Raw genomic sequence first — 23,319 nt, forward strand, 5'->3', positions numbered from 1 at the left:
GGCTAGGGACATTGGTCTCCTCGGTTTATCCGGTCTGTAGGGGCACGAGGCAGGGCTGCTCGCTATCCCCTCTGCTCTTTGCTCTAGCGATGGAACCCTTAGCGGCACAGGCAAGAACGGGAGTTGTTTTCGACGGGATTGCGCAGGGACTTGACTCGCACTATATATCGTTGTACGCTGACGACTTGTTACTGTACCTGGCGGACGCTGGAAGGGCTCTAGAAGGCGCGGTGGATATGCTGGGCAGGTTTGGGAGGCTTTCAGGCCTCAGGGTGAACTGGACTAAGACTTGTGTGTTTCCGCTGCGGAAGGCCACGCTCTGCCCCCAGCTCACGAGGCCGGTAGTGTGGGAACCCTCTTGTTTTCTTTACTTAGGGGTGCGCATCTACCATGACACGGCGGACCTCCTTGAGGGGAATGTGGGGCGCTGTATTAGGGCGCTGAGAGGCAGTATGGACTTCTGGGCCTCTCTCCCGCTGTCTGTACTGGGCCGAGTGGCACTGTTGAAAATGGTGGCACTCCCGAGACTTCTCTATTATTTTAGAACGCTGCCGGTGTGGATCCCGCGGTGTATCTTTCGGGAGCTGAAGACGTTGGTGACTGGTTTTCTCTGGGGCCACGGTCGCAGACGGGTGGCACTGACCACCCTGCTGAGACCCAAGTGTGAGGGAGGGATGGCCGTCCCCGACTACGAGTTATACTATCTGGCAGCGCAGCTCCAGGTCCTGACGCAGAACGTGGCCAGAGAATTCAGGGGGCCCGAGGATGGCCGGGGGGTCGGCGTTCAGAGGCATGTCTTGTCGTCTATCGTGATGCAACAGAGACTGGCCAGTAGGGAAGTCACGATGGAGGAATTAACGCTCAGATTGTGTTGGAACAGATACATGAAGAGGGCTGGGAAGCGCCGGCCGTATGCCCCGGAGATTCCGTTGGGAATGCTCACTGCCTTACCGCACGGGGGCGATTGGTCCCAATTGTTAGAGTGGGAGGACCTGGGCTTGCAGATGGTAGGCGACCTCTATGTGGATGGGACGCTGGCCCCGTTCCAGACCTTGCAGGAGCAGTTTGGCCTGCCGAGTGGTACCTTCTTGCTGCATGCGGCGGTTGTCGCAGCTCTGCGGAAGCACTGGGGGGGCGGATTGGCTGAACCGGAGGTGACGGCGGTGTGCCAATATGTGGTGATGGCTGCGGGCACCGTCAAGGCGGTGACCTGCCTACACAATAGGATGCTGAACGAAGGTCTGGCTCCGTTGGTCGAGTTGAAGTCGCGCTGGGAGGCCAGCATCGGTAGGCCAATCCCGGACTCTGTTTGGGGCCAAGTGCTACACAGGGCCTGGAAAGAGACAAGGAATGCGAGATTCCAACAGGTGCATTATTTTGTGCTCCATAGGGCATATTTGACCCCGGAGAGGTTACGTCGTCACTTCCAAGTGCTTGATGCCATGTGCCCGCGATGTTTGGAACCTGAGGCAGATCTTGACCACATGCTGTGGGGTTGCCCGAGGTTGGGGGACTACTGGTCCGAGGTGGGGGACCTCTTGAATGCTGTCACAGATCGGGAGGTGGAATTTGATATGGCCGCGTGCCTGCTTCTTTGGTTCCCGCACACCAAAAAGACCAAGGTAACGAGTAAATTCATTGGGTTGGGACTGATACTGGCGCAGCGAGAACTCACTTGGCATTGGAAGTCTAAAGAGGGGCCGTCTGCACGGAGGTGGAGGAATGAATTGGTGAAGTGGTCGAGCTGTGAGAGTGTGTCACGAATGCGTCAGGCGACTAGAACGGGTAATGAAAAGAGCTTGGACCTAGCGCGGTCATGGGAGTTGGTGGTGCAGGCATTAAGGGACCACCTAACTGAAGGCGACGACTCTGATCAGTTATGAACAGGGATTCCGTGTGACCACTTGTTTGTTACAACTTCCTGATAGTTGTCAACCTAGAGCAGGAGGGGAATGGTGATACCCGCGTTAGCAGCAGTTGAGGGGGAGGGTTTAGAGTAGGAGTTGGAGGAGGGGGTGGTTTGCCGGCCAGCGGCGACCTCCCGGAACAGGATGGCCCAGGAAGGTAGTCGTGTTGATTTCGTGCTATGACATTGCAGTGGCCTAGGATTGGATGGGGGGGGGGGGTGGTTGGTTGTTCTGGGATAAAAGCAGAAACGAAGTGCTACACCTGACCTTTGTCCCGAATAGGGCATGCACCGAGGTACCTCCAGTGAACTGACTCATTGACGCGCCGCCCAGCCTCCGGGATGTGGGCTAATCGGCTGTGTATTGTATTGCTATCGTGCTGTGTGATGAGTACCGCTGGTGTATGGGTTGGCTTGTTGGTTGTGATTATTCCTGATTCTGCAATAAAAATATATTTAAAAAAAAAAAAAAAAAAAAAAAAAAAAAGAGTGGTACTGGCTATTAGCCCAAAATGGAGAAGATACGCAGGTTGAATGTTATGAGATTTGGAAAAAGGACCTGCCGGACGAAGATCTTGACATAATTGGGCAAGTATCTAGGTCGTTTTTATGGGCATAAGTAAATGGTGCACCGTTAAAAAAAAATAACCTCTTCACAGTACATAAAGCCTATTGGACACCTCAGAAACTATCGAAAATGGGGAGGCAAGAAACCAAGAAGTGTCCAAAATGTGGAGAAGGAAAAGCAGATGAGGTACATATGTTCTGGAGCTGCCCGGTAATTCTCCTGTTTTGGCAGAAAATAGGTAAGACTATTTCTAATATTATGGGCTTTGAAATAAGGTTAACAACGGTGGCCATAATATTTGGGATCTTACCAAAGGGGTTAACTGGGCGATTTCTAACTAAAAAACATAGAGCACTGTTTTTTACTCGGATACTCTTGGCATGAAAAGAATTGTGCATTAAATGGATTTTAGCTTGCCCTCCGACGGAAGACGAATAGATACATTCCATCCAAAGGGTAGGAAAATTGGACCAAGCTGGCACTAAGCGTAAGAAAACAGCTATTTGGGAAATCTGGGATAACTGGGTGGAGAGGAGTTCTGGGATATAGGTCAGATGTTTACAGAGTTCTAACACCAGTTAAGATAAATCAGTACACTGAATTCTAGGTACACAGGTGCCCTACACACGATCTTCGGGTTGGGGGGAGGGCACGGGTAGAGACTTTTTCTTCTTTTCCTTGTATTTTTTTTTGTTTTTTTTGTTCAGTCCCATGATTACACAAATATGCCATAAATAAACCCCAAGGAGTGGGGATATTAGTGGTGCAAGACCCTCCCAAGAATCAAGATCGGGGTTGGTCTTTTCACAACAAAGCCGATGGGCAGCTTTCCCAGAGACATTTCACCTCTCCGCAAGGAGTGACCGGAAGCCCCCTTGGAAAAATCTCAGCTATCTGTGATAAGCGAATAATTCCCATCCTTGAACTGAAGGCATATTTAAAGATACACAAGGACAAAAAAAATAATAATTTAGAGCAATAACTAGATATTCAATCATATCTTTTCCTTATATACATAGCTATCCCAACAATAATCATGCAGTGCCTGAAGTGGAAAAGTGATCGTCTCAGAAGCCAACCATTACTAAAAAAGACAAATGCGGTCGCAAAACACTAGTACATAGCATGTTGATTCGCTATTAGGAAGGGACGTCCCTTCCTAATAGTGAGACTTGCAAATGCTTTCAACCTTTTTTGCCGGCGCAAACGGGAGGTTTTCCCCTTTGCGGCCGCAAAAAAGAGTCGTACATCTGGCCCTATGTTTCTGTATTCATGCAATTGTGGAAAAGACCTAGGGCCAGATGAATCAAAGGGTTTTGCCCCTTCTCTGTCTATGGGGAAAGGTGTTGATACATATGGCCCCAAAATGCCGGGATTATGACATGCCAGAATAACCTTGTCCACTATAAGAATAATGGCAACACATTTTAAGCCTTTTATGTCAAGTTTCTAATTTTGCAGCTTTTGAGGGGCCAGACCTTAATGCTTCTATTATGCAATCAATAAAATATCACCACGCTTTTGAAGGTTTAGCATTGCATAGTTATAAAGCCCAGATATGTAATGGAAAGACACTAACTTTTTGTTTCCGTCGTGGCAGCTTTAGCGGTCTCAGAGCTAATCTACTTAGGAAAAAATAAGTCCTGGGACTTTGGTTCAGTCCTCTTTAGCCACTGCTTGCTGAAGTGTCATTCACTTTGCAACCAATATCATTAATGGAGATTACGATCACCGATTCATTTTTATCAACATCTGCATACTTTTCTATTACTCCGTATTAGCTGTAGAATCGGAGAATGGTGTTCTTTGCAGTCAAGCTTGACAAGGACCAATTAAAAAAGTGTGAGTAACCAAAATGTGTATTAATACAGATATGCCGACAAATCAGTCTATAGGGATAAAACCAGTTGGCAACAAGACGGACTGATAGTGCTTATCAGCTCTTGGTGTCTACACAGCTCAGGACTGTAACAAACAAAATATTCCAAGACATCCAGAAAATTAACCTCTTACCTTAGCCATATTGCAGGTAGTCTGTCTGAAACAAAATGAAACACAAACAAGATCAGGCCACTGCACGAAAGGCAAAAATATCATGCGCCGAGTTACAAACATCAACGTTGGTTTGCCATGGCCCCCATGGCATGCTGATGTCATTACAGAGACAGGAACATTGAAGTGAGCTGATCAGCTCGGCTCATTTCACTTAATCGGTGCTTGGGGGCATGCATAATCTCGGCCTCTTGAGCACCCATGCAGACGGGGGAGCACTAGCCCATTTCAAGGGGGCAGCTCCCCCGCTCAAGAAAATAGTCTGTGGTGTCAAGCGAGGGGGATCCCTTCTTAGGGATTGCTGCAGGCTGGCGTTCACATAGCAGGGATCCCCCTACTAGACACCAAGGACTATTTTTTTGCTCCCTCACAATGGGCTAGGGCTCCCCCGTCCCCTAGGCCCCAAAATCTTTTGCCACCTCACTCCCCCTCTTCAGGGGAAGAAAGCCTTATAGACGCCGCAGCCTCACCACAATAACCCCCAGCAGTCTTTCTGCCCCCAATCGGGCAGAGAGGAGGGGTTTCCCTCCACCATGCCCCTGATGGATGGCAGAAAGCGCACTAGACCGCAAGGCAGTGTATTTGAATGGGGGAGCGTAACCCGTCCCCAGAACCAAACGTCTTTCTGCCCCAAACCCCCTCCCCAAGGGTAAAATGAGAGCTACTCTGCCAGACACCCATAGACTTTGGTTTGCTGCATGCCTGTGGTGTGTGCTAGGCCACAGGATCTGAAGTAAATGGATATAGCGCACAGCCTAAATTTTTTAGAAGTTGAAATTTGAATGGTTGACCACTAAATGTTTTTGCAGTTAGATGGGTGCACCCTGGGGTGACGTTTCCGTCCCCGAACGTCTTTATATTCAATTGTATATTCGTGCTTCCATAAAGCCTAGTCGCATCCTCCTGTGGGGCACTCCTGAAATAAATATGTTTTGTTTGAATTTCAATTGATGCTTCAAAAATATTGTTCATACAAAAAAGGTTGCATTAAGTTCTTTGTTTGAATTTTATTCATTCATATGAATTTCCTTTTTGATTGAAGCAGAAAATAAATTCATTCCTTCAGTTTTAACACGTCTTTAACTTAGTCTCCAATGCATTTCGAGCAAGATTTGCTTATCAAGGAGAAAATCCTATGAAAATGAGAATGGATGCTGGCTTACTGATACATTCTATTGAACATGAACACATTATAAAAACTCAGTGACTCAAAAATAAAATAAAGTGCTGTAGTGAATCATGCTGGTGTAAGGTGCCTTATTGCAAACTAATGAGTGTAGAACTTATCACACGAGTTGATACTCACGAGAGTGTGAACAAGCTAGTTGCCTCACGGGCAAAGTTCTGTGAAAAAATCCAAACGGATAATGTTAAAGTCACCCGTTAAACCAAAGCTATTCAAACAGTCTCAAAGTTAAACGCTACTGCGGTTGTCAATAAAGTTAGGTACGCTATGCGTTATAAGATGCTATGCGTAAAGATAGCACCGAGATCTATGGACATACTCTCCCATAGCAGCGGAGAGTTTTAGAAATATTTAAAAAGTCCACTTACTTGAAAAACGAGTCTCTAACTCTTATGTGGGAGTCTGTATTATCGGGCAATTTGCTCTGATCGAGTGTAAGATTCGTCTATGAGTGTAGCGGGTCACGTGACATTTAGAAAAGGTAAACACTAAAGGTGGACTGATTCTCCTAAGGAGAACGGCAGACATATTGGAATGTACGAACGAGGTAAACTCAGTAAAGTTAATAGTGTCCAGTGTGTAACACTATCTAAATAAAGATAAAGCGTGAAATTGTGTGCATGAAAAATAATTCTATACATACAAAAAAGATAAGAAAAGAACAGCCTTTGGTGCATCATAAAAGAGTAAAACAATGAAAATTCTGGTATAGAGCATCCTAGAACAGTTCAATCGTGCAAAACTGGTAATGCCTGGTACTAAAGGTAACAGGCATATTCCACTCTTTCATTCAGTCCGAACGGTTTTTGTGATTGTAGCTTCACCATCCAATCATTTTCTCTGCGTAGCAGTTGTTTATTGTTATCACGTCCTTCAATTTTGTCTATTTTCTCAAGTACCATAAATTTTAGTTGTGAAATGTTTTGTTGTTCCATAAAGTGGACAGCCACTTTAGATTTAATATTTCTGGTTCTAATGTTGGACTTATGTTCATTAATCCTCAGGCGTATTTTTCTCTCCGTCTTCCCTACGTAAAACATCCAGATGCAAATATTCCTAATGGAGTTGGTACACTTCACATTGTACCAAAGTTACTTTCAATGGAAGGAGGACTGGTTCCTCCAACTCAGCGGGACGTCTATGGGAAACTGCATGGCGCCTGCGTACGCGAATTTGGTGATGGAAAAATTTGAGAACGAACACATTTTGTCGAATCAAGACTGGAGACATCAAATCGTCGCATATCATCGCTATATAGACGATATTTTTATGCTGTGGAATGGCCTGAAGGAAGAAGCTGAAAAGGTGCTAGAATCCTGAAACACGTTCAACGAACACCTACAATTCACTAGTGTAACATCTGACACTAACATCACTTTTCTGGATGTAATGATTCAAAAAATGGACACAACATTGGAGACTGATAGTTACAGAAAAAAGACCGACAAAAATAATCTATTACAGTTTTCAAGTCACCATCAAACATCACTCAAAGAACATCTTCCAACATCTCAAATGCTGAGAATTAAACGTATAGTATCAGATCCAGCACGGTCTAATTTCAGAGTCCAGGAAATGGCTGTAAGATTCAAGGACCGAGGTTACCCGAAACAAACCATAGATAAAGCCATTAATAAATGTGCATCTATTATGCGTGAAAAAGCATTGACACAAAAAGCAAAGAAAGAAAACACCAGAATTGTGGTTGTTTCAAAATTTTCTACTTCCAGTAACGCACTGAAAAAGATAATTCGGAAACATTGGCCGATATTAACCATGGAGCCAGACTTTAAGGAATCATTTGCACAATTTCCTATATTTGCATACACTCGCCATAAAAATCTGGGAGAAATCTTGAAACAAAAACAACCACCTATCTTGATACATAGTGGCACCAAACCATGCTTTAACTGTCAAAACTGTAATATCATCATTCAAGGAACAACTACAAATCATCCCATGAAAGGCAATAAAATCAAAGTACGAGTTACAGCGACTTGTGAAACATCAAATGTGGTGTATTTACTAAAATGCCCCTGCGGTAAAGTTTACGTAGGGAAGACCGAGAGAAAAATACGCCCGAGAGAAAAATACGCCTGAGAATTAATGAACATAAGTCCAACATTAGAACCAAAAATATTAAATCTACAGTGGCCGTCCACTTTATGGAACAACACCACAACATTTCACAACTAAAATTTATGGTACTTGAGAAAATAGACAAAATTGAAGGACGTGATAACAATAAACAACTGCTACGCAGAGAAAATTATTGGATGGTGAAGCTACAATCACAAAAACCGTTCGGACTGAATGAAAGAGTGGAATATGCCAGTTACCTTTAGTACCAGGCATTACCAGTTTTGCACGATTGAACTGTTCTAGGATGCTCTATACCAGAATCTTCATTGTTGTTTTACACTTTTATGATGCGCCAAAGGCTGTTCATTTCTTATCTTTTTTGTATGTATAGAATTATTTTTCATGCACACAATTTCACGCTTTATCTTTATTTAGATAGTGTTACACACTGGACACTATTAACTTCACTGAGTTTACCACGTTCGTACATTCCAATATTTCTGACGTTCTCCTTATGAGAATCAGTCCACCTTTAGTGTTTACCTTTTCTAATGGTCATGTGACACGCTACACTCCATAGACGAATCTCACACTCGATCAGAGCAAATTGCCGGATAGTACAGATTCCCACATGAGAGTTAGAGACTCGTTTTTCAAGTAAGTGGACTATTTAAATATTTCTAAAACTCTCCGCTGCTATGGGAGAGTATGTCAATAGATCTCGGTGCTATCTTTACGCATAGCGTCTTATAACACATAGCGTACATAACTTTGACAACCGCGGTAGCGTTTAACTTTGAGACGGTTTGAATAGCTTTGGTTTAACAGGTGACTTTAACATTATCCGTTTGGATTTTTTCACAGAACTTTGCCCGTGAGGCAACTATCTTGTTCACACTCTCGTGAGTATCAACTCGTGTGATAAGTTCTACACTCATTAGTTTGCACTAAGGCACCTTACACCAGCATGATTCACTACAGCACTTTATTTTATTTTTGAGTCACTGTGAGTTTTTATAATGTGTTCATGTTCAATGGAATGTATCAGTAAGCCAGCATCCATTCTCATTTTCATAGGATTTTCTCCCTGATGAAGAGCAAATCTTGCTCGAAATGCATTGGAGACTAAGTTAAAGACATGTTAAAACTGAAGGAATGAATTAATTTTCTGCTTCAATCAAAAAGGAAATTTATATGAATGAATAAAATTCAAACAAAGAACGTTATGCAACCTAGGCCACAGGATAGCATTTTGATCTGGACAAGTGGTAGAAAGCTTGGTGGTAGGAATTTTGTGGCTGCCTGCCAATTCCAAAAGTTTACATCACAGATATGCAAGGAAAATGTGCAATGTTAGGCAAAGTTTGAGGTTTGCAGGGCACTGTGGGTAAGAAAACATTGTGGGAGCCACACGAGGCATACCACCCTGCACTACCCTTGGTGTCAAGTTTTCAGAAATGTCTGGGTTTTGTAGGTATCCCTGGGTGGCAGTCGACCCCCAGCCAAAACAATGCTGCTACCCCCATTACCAAATCAGATAATTTTTGTGACTGGAAATGTCTCCTCCTTGTATTTTGGGACCTTTCCTGTTGCGGGCATTAGGCATACACGCACGTGAGGTACCATTTTTATGGGGAGATATGGGGGAATGAGCCGTAGGAAATATGTGGCTCCCTGCAGATTCCAGAATATTCTATCACAGAAATGTGAGGAAAATGTTTTTTAGTCAAAGTTTGAGATTTGCAAGGGCTGCTGGGCAAAGAAGCGTGGTGAGAGCCACCTCGCAAGTCACCACATCATGGAATCCCCTGAGTAAATAGCTTTCAAAAACGTGCAGGTTTGCTAGGTTTCCCTAGGTGCTGGCTGAGCTAGGTCTTAAAAACCACTGCTAGACAGACGCGTTGCAAAAAAAAAAAGGTAATTTTCAGTGGAAAAATGTAATGTGTCCATGTTGCGTTTTGGGGTCTTTCCGGTCACAAGCACTAACCCTACCCACACAAGTGTGAAACCATTTTAATCAGAAGATCGGGGGGGGGATGAATGCTGGGTGGTAGGACATTTGTGGCTCCCCGCAGATTCTAGAACTTTTCCTTACAGAAATGAGAGATGTGAGGAAAATGTTTGTTTTTTTAGTAAGAGTTTGAGGTTTGCAATAGTTTCTGGTTAAGAATACCGATGGGAGACACACAAGTCGCTCCACACTGGATTCCCCTATGTGTATAGTTTTAAAAAAAATATGATTTGCTAGGTTTTCCTAGGTGCCTGCTGAGTTAGGGCCCAAAATCCACAGCTACCCATATTGGGGGGAAAAAGGGGCAGTTTTCAGTAGAAACAAGCATTTGCAATGCATAAGGTCTCGCATTAGGAACGTTTGGGCTATTGGTATTGTAAATGACACATTTTTTATATATGTGTTGGTTTTGAAAATAGCAAAAATAATAGCTTTGTCATTTACAATGCCAATAGTTATAACTTGTGACACCTATAGCATTTGTAATGCAATATGTGTTGTATTCACGTGACTTAGATGTATTGATATTACAAATAACAATGGCTTTACATTTTTTTAAATAATACTTAAATAAAAGTTATTGTAATTTATAATGGCAATAGCTTAAACTTTTGTAAATAACTTTTGTGAAGAATATGTTCAGTGTATTTTATTGTGACGAAAATCCAAGAACAGAAGTGAAATACAAACCTCTTTTTCTGACATTTTTAATAAAGCTTGAAACATTGAGAGAACATATTTGACCCAGTTGTTGGTAAATGGTTGCACAGATTGATGCTGTGGTGGGGCTGAGAGATGTTGTGGTGGCGACTAGTGATGCTGTGGCATTCAATGATCCTGTGGTAGCGCATAGTGATGTTGTTGTGCCCCTTAGTGATGCTGTGGTGGTGCTGAGTGATGCTGTGGTGATGCGATAGATAGATAGAGTGAGGGCGATAGATAGATAGAGGGAGGGCTATAGATAGAGGGCGATAGAGAGATTGAGTGAGCGAGATAGATAGATAGATAGGAGTGAGGGCGATAGATAGCTAGACAGATAGAGTGATGGCGATCAGTATCTAAATAAATAGATAGAATGAGGGCGATAGATCGATAGAAAGATAGATAGAGTGAGGGCGATAGATAGTGTGAGGGCGATAGATAGATAGATAGAGTGAGGGCGATAGATAGAGTGAGGGCGATAGATAGAGTGAGGGCGATAGATAGAGTGAGGGCGATAGATAGAGTGAGGGCGATAGATAGAGTGAGGGCGATTAGATAGAGTGAGGGCGATTAGATAGATAGAGTGAGGGCGATTAGATAGATAGAGTGAGGGCGATTAGATAGATAGAGTGAGGGCGATAGATAGACTGAGGGCGATAGATAGACTGAGGGCGATAGAATGAGTGAGGGCGATAGATCGACAGAGAGTGAGGGCGATAGACAGAGAGTGAGGGCGATAGATCGATAGACAGATAGAGTGAGGGCGATAGATAGATAGATAGTTGTGTGTGTGGTTGTGTGTGGTTGTGGTTGTGTGTGTGGTTGTGGTTATGTGTGCGTGGTTGTGTGTGTGTGGTTGTGTGTTATGCTTTGTTTTTCTATGTTTTGTCATGCTATGTTTGTTGTGTTTGGTATGCTGTGTTTTGCTAGGCTATGATATGTTTTGTTTTGTTATGCTATGCTAGGTTGTTATGTTATGTTATGCTTTGTTATGATATGCAATATTTTGTTTTGCTATTCTATGCTTTGTTTTGTTATGCTATGCTATGTTTTTTTGCTATCCTATGCTTTGTTTTGTTATGCTATGCAATGCTTTGTTGTGTTTGTTATGCTATGCTTTGTTATGCTATGCTGTGTTGTGTTGTGTTTTGCTATGCTATGTTTTGCTATGCTATGTTTTGTTATGCTATGTTTTGTTATGCTATGTTTTGTTATGCTATGTTTTGTTATGCTATGCTATGTTTTGTTATGCTATGCTTTGTTATGCTTTGTTATGCTATGCTATGTTTTGCTATGCTATGCTTTGTTTTGCTATGCTGTTTTGTTGTGTTTGATATGCTATGCTTTGCTATGCTATTATATGTTTTGCTATGCCATGTTTTGTTATGCCATGTTTTGTTATGCCATGTTTTGTTAGGCTATGTTTTGTTTTGCTATCCTATGCTTTGTTTTGTTATGCTATGCTCTGTTTAGTTTTGCTATCCTATGCTATGTTGTGTTTTGTTATGCTATGCTATGTTGTGTTTTGTTATGCTATGCTATGTTGTGTTTTGTTATGCTATGCTATGTTGTGTTTTATTATGCTATGCTATGCTATGTGTTTTGTTATGCTATGCTATGTTTTGTTATGCTATGTTTTGTTATGCTGTTTTGTTATGCTATGTTTTGTTATGCTATGCTATGTTTTGTTATGCTATGCTATGCTTTGTTATGCTATGCTATGCTTTGTTATGCTTTGTTATGCTTTGTTATGCTATGCTATGTTTTGCTATGCTATGTTTTGCTATGCTATGTTTTGTTGTGTTTGCTATGCTATGTTTTGCTATGCTATTATATGTTTTGCTATGCTATGTTTTGTTATGCCATGTTTTGTTAGGCTATGTTTTGCTATCCTATGCTTTGTTATGCTATGCTCTGTTTTGTTATGCTTTGTTATGCTATGCTAGGTTTTGCTATGCTATGCTTTGTTTTGCTATGCTATGTTTTGCTATGCTATGCTTTGTTTTGCTATGCTATGTTTTGTTATGCTATGTTTTGTTATGCTATGTTTTGTTATGCTATGTTTTGTTATGCTATGCTATGTTTTGTTATGCTTTGTTATGCTATGCTAGGTTTTGCTATGCTATGTTTTGTTATGCTATGTTTTGTTATGCTATGTTTTGTTATGCTATGTTTTGTTATGCTATGCTATGTTTTGTTATGCTATGCTATGTTTTGTTATGCTATGCTTTGTTATGCTATGCTTTGCTATGCTATGCTTTGTTTTGCTATGCTATGTTTTGTTGTGTTTGATATGCTATGTTTTGCTATGCTATTATATGTTTTGCTATGCTATGTTTTGTTATGCCATGTTTTGTTATGCCATGTTTTGTTATGCCATGTTTTGTTATGCCATGTTTTGTTATGCCATGTTTTGTTATGCCATGTTTTGTTATGCCATGTTTTGTTATGCCATGTTTTGTTATGCCATGTTTTGTTATGCCATGTTTTGTTATGCCATGTTTTGTTATGCCATGTTTTGTTATGCCATGTTTTGTTATGCCATGTTTTGTTATGCCATGTTTTGTTATGCCATGTTTTGTTATGCCATGTTTTGTTATGCCATGTTTTGTTATGCCATGTTTTGTTAGGCTATGTTTTGTTAGGCTATGTTTTGTTAGGCTATGTTTTGTTAGGCTATGTTTTGTTAGGCTATGTTTTGTTAGGCTATGTTTTGTTAGGCTATGTTTTGTTTTGCTATCCTATGCTTTGTTTTGTTATGCTATCCTATGCTATGTTGTGTTTTGTTATGCTATGCTATGTTGTGTTGTGTTTTGTTATGCTATGCTATGTTGTGTTGTGTTTTGTTATGCTATGTTTTGCTATGCTATGTTTTGTTGTGTTTGATATGCTATGTTTTGCTATGCTATTATATGTTTTGCTATTATATGTTTTGTTATGCCATGTTTTGTTATGCCATGTTTTGTTATGCCATGTTTTGTTATGCCATGTTTTGTTATGCCATGTTTTGTTATGCCATGTTTTGTTATGCCATGTTTTGTTAGGCTATGTTTTGTTAGGCTATGTTTTGTTAGGCTATGTTTTGTTTTGCTATCCTATGCTTTGTTTTGTTATGCTATCCTATGCTATGTTGTGTTTTGTTATGCTATGCTATGTTGTGTTGTGTTTTGTTATGCTATGCTATGTTGTGTTGTGTTTTGTTATGCTATGTTTTGCTATGCTATGTTTTGTTGTGTTTGATATGCTATGTTTTGCTATGCTATTATATGTTTTGCTATTATATGTTTTGTTATGCCATGTTTTGTTATGCCATGTTTTGTTATGCCATGTTTTGTTATGCCATGTTTTGTTATGCCATGTTTTGTTATGCCATGTTTTGTTATGCCATGTTTTGTTAGGCTATGTTTTGTTAGGCTATGTTTTGTTAGGCTATGTTTTGTTAGGCTATGTTTTGTTTTGCTATCCTATGCTTTGTTTTGTTATGCTATGCTTTGTTTTGTTATGCTATGCTCTGTTTAGTTTTGCTATCCTATGCTATGTTGTGTTATGCTATGTTGTGTTTTGTTATGCTATGCTATGTTGTGTTTTGTTATGCTATGCTATGCTGTGTTATGCTATGCTATGCTCTGTTTTGTTATGCTTTGTTATGCTATGCTATGTTGTGTTTTGTTATGCTATGCTATGTTGTGTTTTGTTATGCTATGCTATGTTGTGTTATGCTATGTTGTGTTTTGTTATGCTATGCTATGTTGTGTTTTGTTATGCTATGCTATGTTGTGTTATGCTATGCTATGCTGTGTTTTGTTATGCTATGCTATGTTTTGTTATGCTATGCTATGTTTTGTTATGCTATGCTCTGTTTAGTTTTGCTATCCTATGCTATGTTGTGTTATGCTATGTTGTGTTTTGTTATGCTATGCTATGTTGTGTTTTGTTATGCTATGCTATGTTGTGTTATGCTATGCTATGCTCTGTTTTGTTATGCTTTGTTATGCTATGCTATGTTGTGTTTTGTTATGCTATGCTATGTTGTGTTTTGTTATGCTATGCTATGTTGTGTTATGCTATGTTGTGTTTTGTTATGCTATGCTATGTTGTGTTTTGTTATGCTATGCTATGTTGTGTTATGCTATGCTATGCTCTGTTTTGTTATGCTTTGTTATGCTATGCTATGTTGTGTTTTGTTATGCTATGCTATGTTGTGTTTTGTTATGCTATGCTATGTTGTGTTATGCTATGTTGTGTTTTGTTATGCTATGCTATGTTGTGTTTTGTTATGCTATGCTATGTTGTGTTATGCTATGCTATTTTTTGTTATGCTATGTTTTGTTGTGCTTTATTACGCTATGCTTGGTTATGCTATGCTTGGTTATGCTGTGCTTGGTTATGCTGTGCTTGGTTGTGCTGTGCTTGGTTGTGCTTGGTTGTGCTGTGCTTGGTTGTGCTGTGCTGTGCTTTGCTGTGCTGTGTTTTGCTGTCTTTTGCTGTGCTGTGCTGTGTTTTGCTGTGCTGTGTTTTGCTGTGCTGTGTTTTGCTGTGCTTTGTTTTGCTGTGCTGTGTTTTGCTGTGCTGTGTTTTGCTGTGCTGTGCTGTGCTTTGCTGTGCTGTGCTGTGCTGTATTTTGCTGTGCTGTGTTTTGCTGTGCTGTGTTTTGCTGTGCTGTGTTTTGCTGTGCTGTGCTTTGCTGTGCTGTGCTTTGCTGTGCTGTATTTTGGTGTGCTGTGTTTTGCTGTGTTTTGCTGTGCTGTGTTTTGCTGTGCTGTGCTGTGTTTTGCTGTGCTGTGCTGTGTTTTGCTGTGCTGTGTTTTGCTGTGCTGTGCTTTGCTGTGCTGTGCTTTGCTGTGCTGTGCTTTGCTGTGTTTTGCTGTGTTGTGCTGTGTTGTGCTGTGCTGTGTTTTGCTGTGCTGTGTTTTGCTGTGCTTTGTTGTGTTTTGCTGTGCTGTGCTGTGTTTTGCTGTGTTGTGTTTTGCTGTGCTGTGTTGTGCTGTGCTGTGTTTTGCTGTGCTGTGCTTTGCTGTGCTGTGTTGTGCTGTGTTGTGTTTTGCTGTGCTGTGCTGTGCTTTGCTGTGCTGTGTTTTGCTGTGCTGTGCTTTGCTGTGCTGGGCTTTGCTGTGCTGTGCTTTGCTGTGTTTTGCTGTGTTGTGCTGTGTTGTGCTGTGCTGTGCTGTGTTGTGCTGTGCTGTGCTGTGTTTTGCTGTGCTGTGTTTTGCTGTGCTGTGCTTTGCTGTGTTTTGCTGTGTTTTGCTGTGCTGTGCTGTGTTTTGCTGTGTTGTGTTTTGCTGTGCTGTGTTGTGTTGTGCTGTGCTGTGTTTTGCTGTGCTGTGCTGTGCTGTGCTGTGTTGTGCTGTGTTGTGTTTTGCTGTGCTGTGCTGTGTTTTGCTGTGCTGTGTTGTGTTTTTCTGTGCTGTGCTGTGTTTTGCTGTGCTGTGTTGTGTTTTGCTGTGCTGTGCTGTGCTGTGTTGTGTTTTGCTGTGCTGTGTTGTGCTTTGCTGTGCTGGTAAGGGTATGTGAGGGTGTGTGTGAGGGGGTGTGAAGGTGAGGGTGTGAGGGTGAGGAGGTGTGTGAGGGTGAGGAGGTGTGTGAGGGGTGAGGGCGTGAGGGTGAGTGTCTCCAATGAATGTCACTGCTTGGCCTTCTTTGAAAATGTTCAGTGCTGCAAATAGAGCATGCCGCCCTAATTATCACAGCATGAGGCCCCAAAGTGATAATTATCACAGCATGCAGAGAGCCGCCCCACGCTGCTGGAGCACTCAACTGCACATTAATTATAGTTGAGTGCTCCAGCAGCCTGGGGCGCCAGTTGACATGCTGTGATAAGTGGGTCTCATGCTGTGATAATTGTTGAGGAAGTGGAGACTCCTGCTGGGATAATTGGTCTTGTGGCGCCTCAGGAAGTAGAGTTTCATGCTGGGATAATTGGTCTGGCGGGCTTGCAGCGCCTGACGTCCAACAAACGTGCACAAGCTGCTCAACCTTGAAGCACGTTCACAGACCTGGGTCGGCTCGTGCCCAGGTCTGTATCGGGCACGTTCACAGCTGTTACTCCCTTGACAGGGAGGAAGGTGACTATAGTCTCGCTGGCGGGAGCGCTTCGCGCTCCAACGCCAGCTCGACCTAAAAATGTAATGTGTCCATATTGTCTTTAGGGCACTTTTCTGTCACAGTCAATAGCCCTACCCACACAAGTGAGGTACCATTTTTATCTGGATACATGTGGGAATACACAATAGTTGAACATTTGTTATATCCTATCGCATTTCTCTGCATTTTTGCCTTCCAAATGTATGGGAGCGTAAGAAAGATAAAGCAAGTTACTTACTTGTACACTGTGGTTCTCCAGTATTGATATCTTTCATAGATTCACATGCTTGAATCTTCCCAATTGTCACTGTGGGAGTCTCCCGGTACTTAGATAAGCAGTACTATAGAAGTACATTAGAAACCATTAAGAAAGAAAGGAAACTTTAACACCCATCAGCATCTGTATGTAGATCTAAACTTTGACCAATCAGAGACAAGCCCCAGTTCTGGAATACATTACCGCTCAATGTCCCTAGTCGCATAGCCTTGGCTAAAATGATATAGTCCTACCGCGGCTGTTATACTACTTTGCGAATATACCAACCTATGTACCTACCCGGGTGTTCCGAGACCTCGAGGTCCTGCTGCGGAACCTGATTTGGAACAAAGGTCGGCCTCGGGTCGCATTGACGAAACTCTACATGCCCACTGCAGAGGGCGGACTAGCACTTCCAAACATGGAGTTATATTATCTAGCAGCACAAATGCAGTGGGTGTCAGGCTGGCTAGGTGGTAAGAACCTGGGCGACACGGCAACGGATACCACCGTTTGGTCCCTGTTCCAGATTCAAGTACTATTCCATCCGCTGACTCGAACTCCCCGACCGCCGCAACTATTGCTCGCAGTGGCACGCAGATGCTTCCTCCGCTGCTTGCGTCTAACACGAGCAACAACGCCGTATGCGGCGATATTGCCGCTGTTAGGCACCCCGACAACGGCAGGGACCCTGACCACTGTAAAGTTGGATAGCTGGATCACCGCAGGGGTGGAGACGATGGGCGACCTTTACTCTGACGGCGCCCTCCTGCCCTTTGCAGCCCTCGTAGGGGATACATCCCTCCCGGCTGGGCAGTTCCTAACACACGCGTCCCTCGTTCACGCGTTGACCACCGCATGGGGAGACATGTCTAGAGAGCCACCAACACATCACTTCATACAGTACTTGCATGTCATGAGCAACGGCACTCACATTATTCATTGGTTAACGCAAGCACTCCTCCTACACACACCCCCGGGACTGCACACCTGAGGGAAAAATGGGCGACAGACAGAGGGCGGGACTGGACGGACAAAGAGTGGACTATGATCCTAGCTGGTCCAGTGAACATCCCCCGCAGCCCTCACTTCAAAACTATACAATTTTATATACTGCACCTCGCGTACCTCACCCCTGACAAGATAAATAAGTACTTTTCAGCCACAGACACTGCCTGCAGCCGCTGCTCTCTTCTAGGTGCGGATCTCCTCCACATGCTCTGGCTCTGTCCCGCCCTCCAGCAGTACTGGGATGGAGTGACAATGTTACTCCGACATTGCACTAAGGAACAGGTACCGAGCACATGGGAAGCCTGTATATTGGGTTTGTACAAGCGCACGGCCTAAATAAGGTCCAGACTAGATATTGGGATCTTGGACTTATCACAGCCAAAAGACTGATTACCAAGCAATGGAAGGCAGCCACACCCCCACACCTCCGACACTGGTGTCTGTCGCTGACAAACTGGGCGCGGGCTGAGAGCTCTGTCCTGAAGCGGGAAGAGACGGCACGGCTCAGAAAATTCCCCATTGCACAACAATGGGAGGACATACTACAATCCTTCCTGCAGAAATGTACGGAACAGGGAATTACGTGAAAAATTATGTGCTGCCACCCCCACTCCCTGATACGAATTCCTGCAAACCGCACATGATACACCATACACCATCCAGCTGACCATTCGGCTCAACCCACTGTCTGACATGTGCTCTCCTGTCTCACACTGACGACTACTTGCCCCACTCCCGGACACACACCGCCACATGTGACGCTGCGACAGAAGCCCGGGCTCCTTGCCGGAATACCACACCCGCCGAACACTCGTGGGCTCCCCCCCCCCCCCCTAATGGCTCCACCACACGGACAGCTTGCATTTTCCCGTGGCCCCCCCCCGGTCCTCCGCCTGCCTACCCCGTGAGACACGACTGACACGCTGATTCCGACCTCCACCCCCTCGACGATATGGCAAACTTTGCACACACCTGCTCCCACCTACCTCCTGTATAACCCATGTCCCTGTTTTGTAGTTAGTTGTTGATATGGTTTCATCTCCCCTTAGACCATGTCCGTACACATACAACTCCATGCTTCATACCATTTTGCGCCACAAGGCGCCCTCGGGTGAGACAGCTGAAGCTTGGGCACCTCGCCTGGGCGCTACGATGCAGAACAGCTCTTTCCAACGGAATGGATGCACAAGGCGGTTATGCGCCCCAAACGCGCTTAGTCGCTGATCACCCTCATCACTCATTCATTTGACATCAGGCCCGTCTGAATGTTGACCCATACTGAGACACTCACCAATGATGCACGTTAGACGTAGCGGGCACGACTGCCACCGCTGCTGCTGATGTGGGTGGGTTCGGCACAGCCACTTTGATCCACTGACTTGATACAGGAAAACCCATAGACCGCACACTTACTAGGCAATAAATGTATACATGACTATGGTGTTAAGGGAAGACTGATATACGCTGCCGGACCCCAGGGTTGTCGGCCTTAAAGCTGTGTTCACTTACCGTATCTACCACAATGTTCATTATCTGCAGCTGGCCCGGCTGGGTTGTAAGCTATGATGCTGTGTACACTGTATGTTGGACAATAAAGGTCTTTATAAAAAAAATAAAAAAAATAAAAAATCAGAGACAAGCCCCAGACCTCATCTTCCCAGCAGATCCACCATAGCTCAGATTTCGTGCACAAATGTGTTCAGGTGAATAGTCGTATGACGTAAGATGTTGCAAGCCTAAATGGGGAGGATGGAGGGCTGCATGTGAATCTATGAAAGATATCAATATTGGAGAACCACAGTGTACAAGTAATGAATCTTTCATAGATTCACATGCTTGAATCCGAGTAGTCAGCAGTACAATTCTTTTAATCAAAGCGATTAGGCAAAGACACCTCTGTATGCATTTTAAATATACAGTGACAAGAATCTAGAACAAAACAAATATCTAAACATATATATATATATATATATATATATATATATATATATATATATATATATATATATATATATATATATATATATATATATATATATATATATATATATCCATCAGAAACACTATTCATATCAAATCATTAATAAAAAATGTATCAATATATAACTATATCTTGTAGTAGCCCCCTACATAATAGAGATAAGGAATACGAAAAAGTCTGTACCTCACATGAACAGATGCCTCAGGACTGCCTGACCCACTTTAGCATCTGTCTTCCATGCCGAATCCAGGCAGCATTGCCTGGTGCACGGATGCACGTTCGACCATGTTGTTGCTGTACAGATATCTGGGAGTGATACTCCGGCAAACAGGGCTGTAGAGGCTGCCATCTTTCTGGTGGTGGGAGCTGTATCCCTTGTGGACAGAGGTCTTCCGGCTTTGTTACGGCAGATGGCAATCGAAGAAGAAATCCAAAGTGCAATACTACTCTTTGAATGAGCTTGGCCTTTCCTTGGAGGTGTAAACGATACAAAGAGCTGTTCTGACTTCCTGAAAGTCTTTGTTCTGAGAATGTAGAATTTTAGGCAACACTTCACATCCAACAAATGTAAAGCCCTTTCAGCAGGAGTGTAGTACTTAAAATTCTGGACCTGTGTTATAAACATCGTCGTATCATGACGATTTTGATATCAGCAGACCGAGAATGGCTAGTATACTATGCACAAGCATTTTCGTCATATTCGAGTGACGATTTCACCCCGAAACCAGAGATTCCGTCCTGAACCCTCGGGTTCCATTTTGTATAAGGCAGCCATTTTGTGATTGCCTTCACATAGGCCAGTGACTAAGGCCAAAACGAGTCTGAAGGACACGTACACCTTTGCTGACTTCTGCACGACCTGGGCAAGCTGACTCCACTGCCCAAGGCCAAACCTGTTCGGTCAGTTCCTCTCCCAGTGACCGATCGAGATAGTATCAAGGCACAACATGCCATAAACCTTTCATCGCACACAAACCACGCCTAATCTTACACACACCTGTCTCAGTTCCTTACTTTATGACCTGCTTTACAAGGAGGAGGTGCCCGAATTTATTAGGGGTCCGTCGATATCTGATGAAAATGTTGGGCCTTGCCGGGTGATTTATTTTGGGCTGGACAAACTGACAATAAGCTTGTCATCATGATTCTGCTTTTTCTTTGTAGTGAAAATATGTGAATGGTCAACTGTAAAATAAGGAATGTTTGCCTGAAGCATAATATTTTGTATAAAAAGAGAAGGCTGGCTTTGTAAGATTGAGCAGTCTCCTGAGAATATACACCGTGTTGTACTTCTAGGATGCCTGTTACTGGTTGCAGCCAATAAATACGATCTTTGACTTCACCTAGAAGACTCTGTGTTTCTGTAGTCTGAAACAGGAAGGACTCGAAGTCTTAGGGTGTACCCCTGGCACCGCTGGGTTCCGAAAAACCCAGTACTTCAGGAGTGGAAGGATTTCCGAAGTATATTGCCAGTATTACCGGCTCATTTAGATGAAAAGAAGTTGGGACTTTAGATATAAAGTGTGGATTTGTTCTCAATATTACTTTATCCTGTTTAAACTGGAGAAACGGTTCAGCGACAGTGAAGGCCTGAATTTGACAACCTTCTAGCCGACGTGGGAGTCAACAAGAGCATAGTTTTCTACAAGACATATTTTAATACTGCTTTGTGGATCGGCTCCAATGGTGGCTTCATGAGTTGAGCGAGAACCGTGTTTAACTGTCAAGGAACCGCGGGGCACTTCAAAAGTTGGAAAAGCCCTGAAAAGGACCTTAATGAATTTCTTACTATTCTCGTAGACCATAGCGAGAGTTCCCCTGGCTTCATTCGAAACCTGGAAATTGCAGACAGGTGTAGTTTGATTGATGAACGCGCGAGTTTGGATTTTGCTAAAAGGAGGCGATATAGCGATACTTGCTTCGATGCAGGGAGGAGAGGATGAATACCTTTTTCAATGCACCAGTGACCGAATCTCTTCCATCAGGCCCGAAGAGATATTGCGTTCTTTCTCCCACCATGACAGGGCCTGTCTCATTGCCTGAGAGATGACAATGACATCTTCGAAAGAGCCCCGCACCTGAATACACTGCATGTCCCGTTACTCATGGAGACGTCTCATGTGCAAATAACAATTTGGTATCAATGGGGTGCAAGACGATAGCATTCCCAGCATAGACTTGTACACTCTTACTGAAGTTGACTCTTTTGCACAGAGTAGGGCTTCCAAGTGCATTATCTTGTGCTGTCACTCTTTATTCTGGTGTCTAATACCGCTCAGAGAAATATTTGTTTCTGGCTAGGAATCAGACATGACTTTTCTACATTGAGTAGCTAGCCTAGAGACTTGAAAAGCTGGCGACAGGCCCATGTAGATCTTTTTGCAGAGTAGAACGTGGACCCTGTTATCAGCCAATAGTCCAGTTAGGGAAAAACCTGGTGGCCTTTCAGGAAAGCTGCTACCGGAGCCAAGCTCTTTGTGAAAACTCTGGGAGCTGAGCAAAGGAAGAAAGTAATTACTTTGAACTGATAGTGGCACCCTGCCACCTCGAACCTCCGGAACGGACGGTGCTTGGCGTAAATGGGAATGTGGAAGTATACATCCAAAAGATCGAGAGACGCTAGAAAATCCCATTTGTTCACCAACAAGAGAATCTGTTGCAGAGACAGAATTCTGAATGGTTGTTTCTTGTTGTATTTGTTCAGCTGGCTCAGATCCATGACCGGTCTTCATTTCCAGTATTTCTTTCTTATAAGGAAGAAATTTGAATAGAAGTCTTTCCCTCATTGGTTGGAAGGAACTCTTTCTATGGACCTCTTCAACAGCAAGGTTGAGATCTCTTGCTTTAATAGAGCGAGATGGTGATGTGTTCTCCTCGAAGGTGGATGTTGTGGAGGCTTTTGAACAAAGCCCAGGGTGTGGCCCCGATAGATGATATCTAACACCCATTTGTCTTTTGTGACGACGGGAAGAGGTGGCTGGTGGACGAAAAAAGTCACTGTCGTCTGGAGGTATTTTGGGATTTACTCGTGCCGAAAATCTGCGTTCAGCCGAATTCAGTTTGTACAACGCATTGGAGGCACGAAAATGTTGCTGCTGCTGACCACCATACTGTGGCCTATAACTCTGTTGGGAAGAAGGCTGAAATCTGTACGATTGAAAGGACTGTCTTTGCTGAAACTGACCTCGTACTCTTCCTGCATGAAAGGACTGAAAACTCTTTTTTTGCAGATAAACTAAAGAATGTGCCGTCTCCGTATCAGTCTTGATGCCCTGTAACACCTCGTCTACATGTTTACCAAACGGGTTCTCTCCATCAAAGTGCATGTCTAGGATTTTCGATTGGATCTCCGTGCGGAAAGACGATGCATTCAACCAGCCCTGCATATTGAGAATAGTGGAAACTGCCATCTGCCTGAATGCGATTGAAGACAGATCCATAGCGGAGTCAATAACTTCAGAAGATGCTCTGCCACTTTCCTGC

General features: G+C 43.3%; 1 protein-coding gene across 6 annotated transcripts in view; it reads right to left on the reverse strand.

Moving 5' to 3' along the window:
* SEPTIN2 (septin 2) overlaps window positions 1–23,319 on the reverse strand; it is an 806,446-nt gene that overhangs the window by 671,871 nt on the left and 111,256 nt on the right. For 5 of the 6 annotated variants that reach the window (XM_078665713.1, XM_078665712.1, XM_078665715.1 and 2 more), the window contains exon 2: window positions 4,488–4,512. In XM_078665713.1, the coding sequence (XP_078521839.1) occupies window positions 4,488–4,496 (9 nt within the window). In that variant the 5' untranslated portion in view covers window positions 4,497–4,512. The remainder of the gene's footprint in view (window positions 1–4,487; window positions 4,513–23,319) is intronic. The other variant, XM_078665716.1, reaches the window with a different exon arrangement.

Source organism: Lissotriton helveticus, chromosome 11 (genome assembly GCF_964261635.1).
Source record: "Lissotriton helveticus chromosome 11, aLisHel1.1, whole genome shotgun sequence".
Taxonomy (NCBI): domain Eukaryota; kingdom Metazoa; phylum Chordata; class Amphibia; order Caudata; family Salamandridae; genus Lissotriton; species Lissotriton helveticus.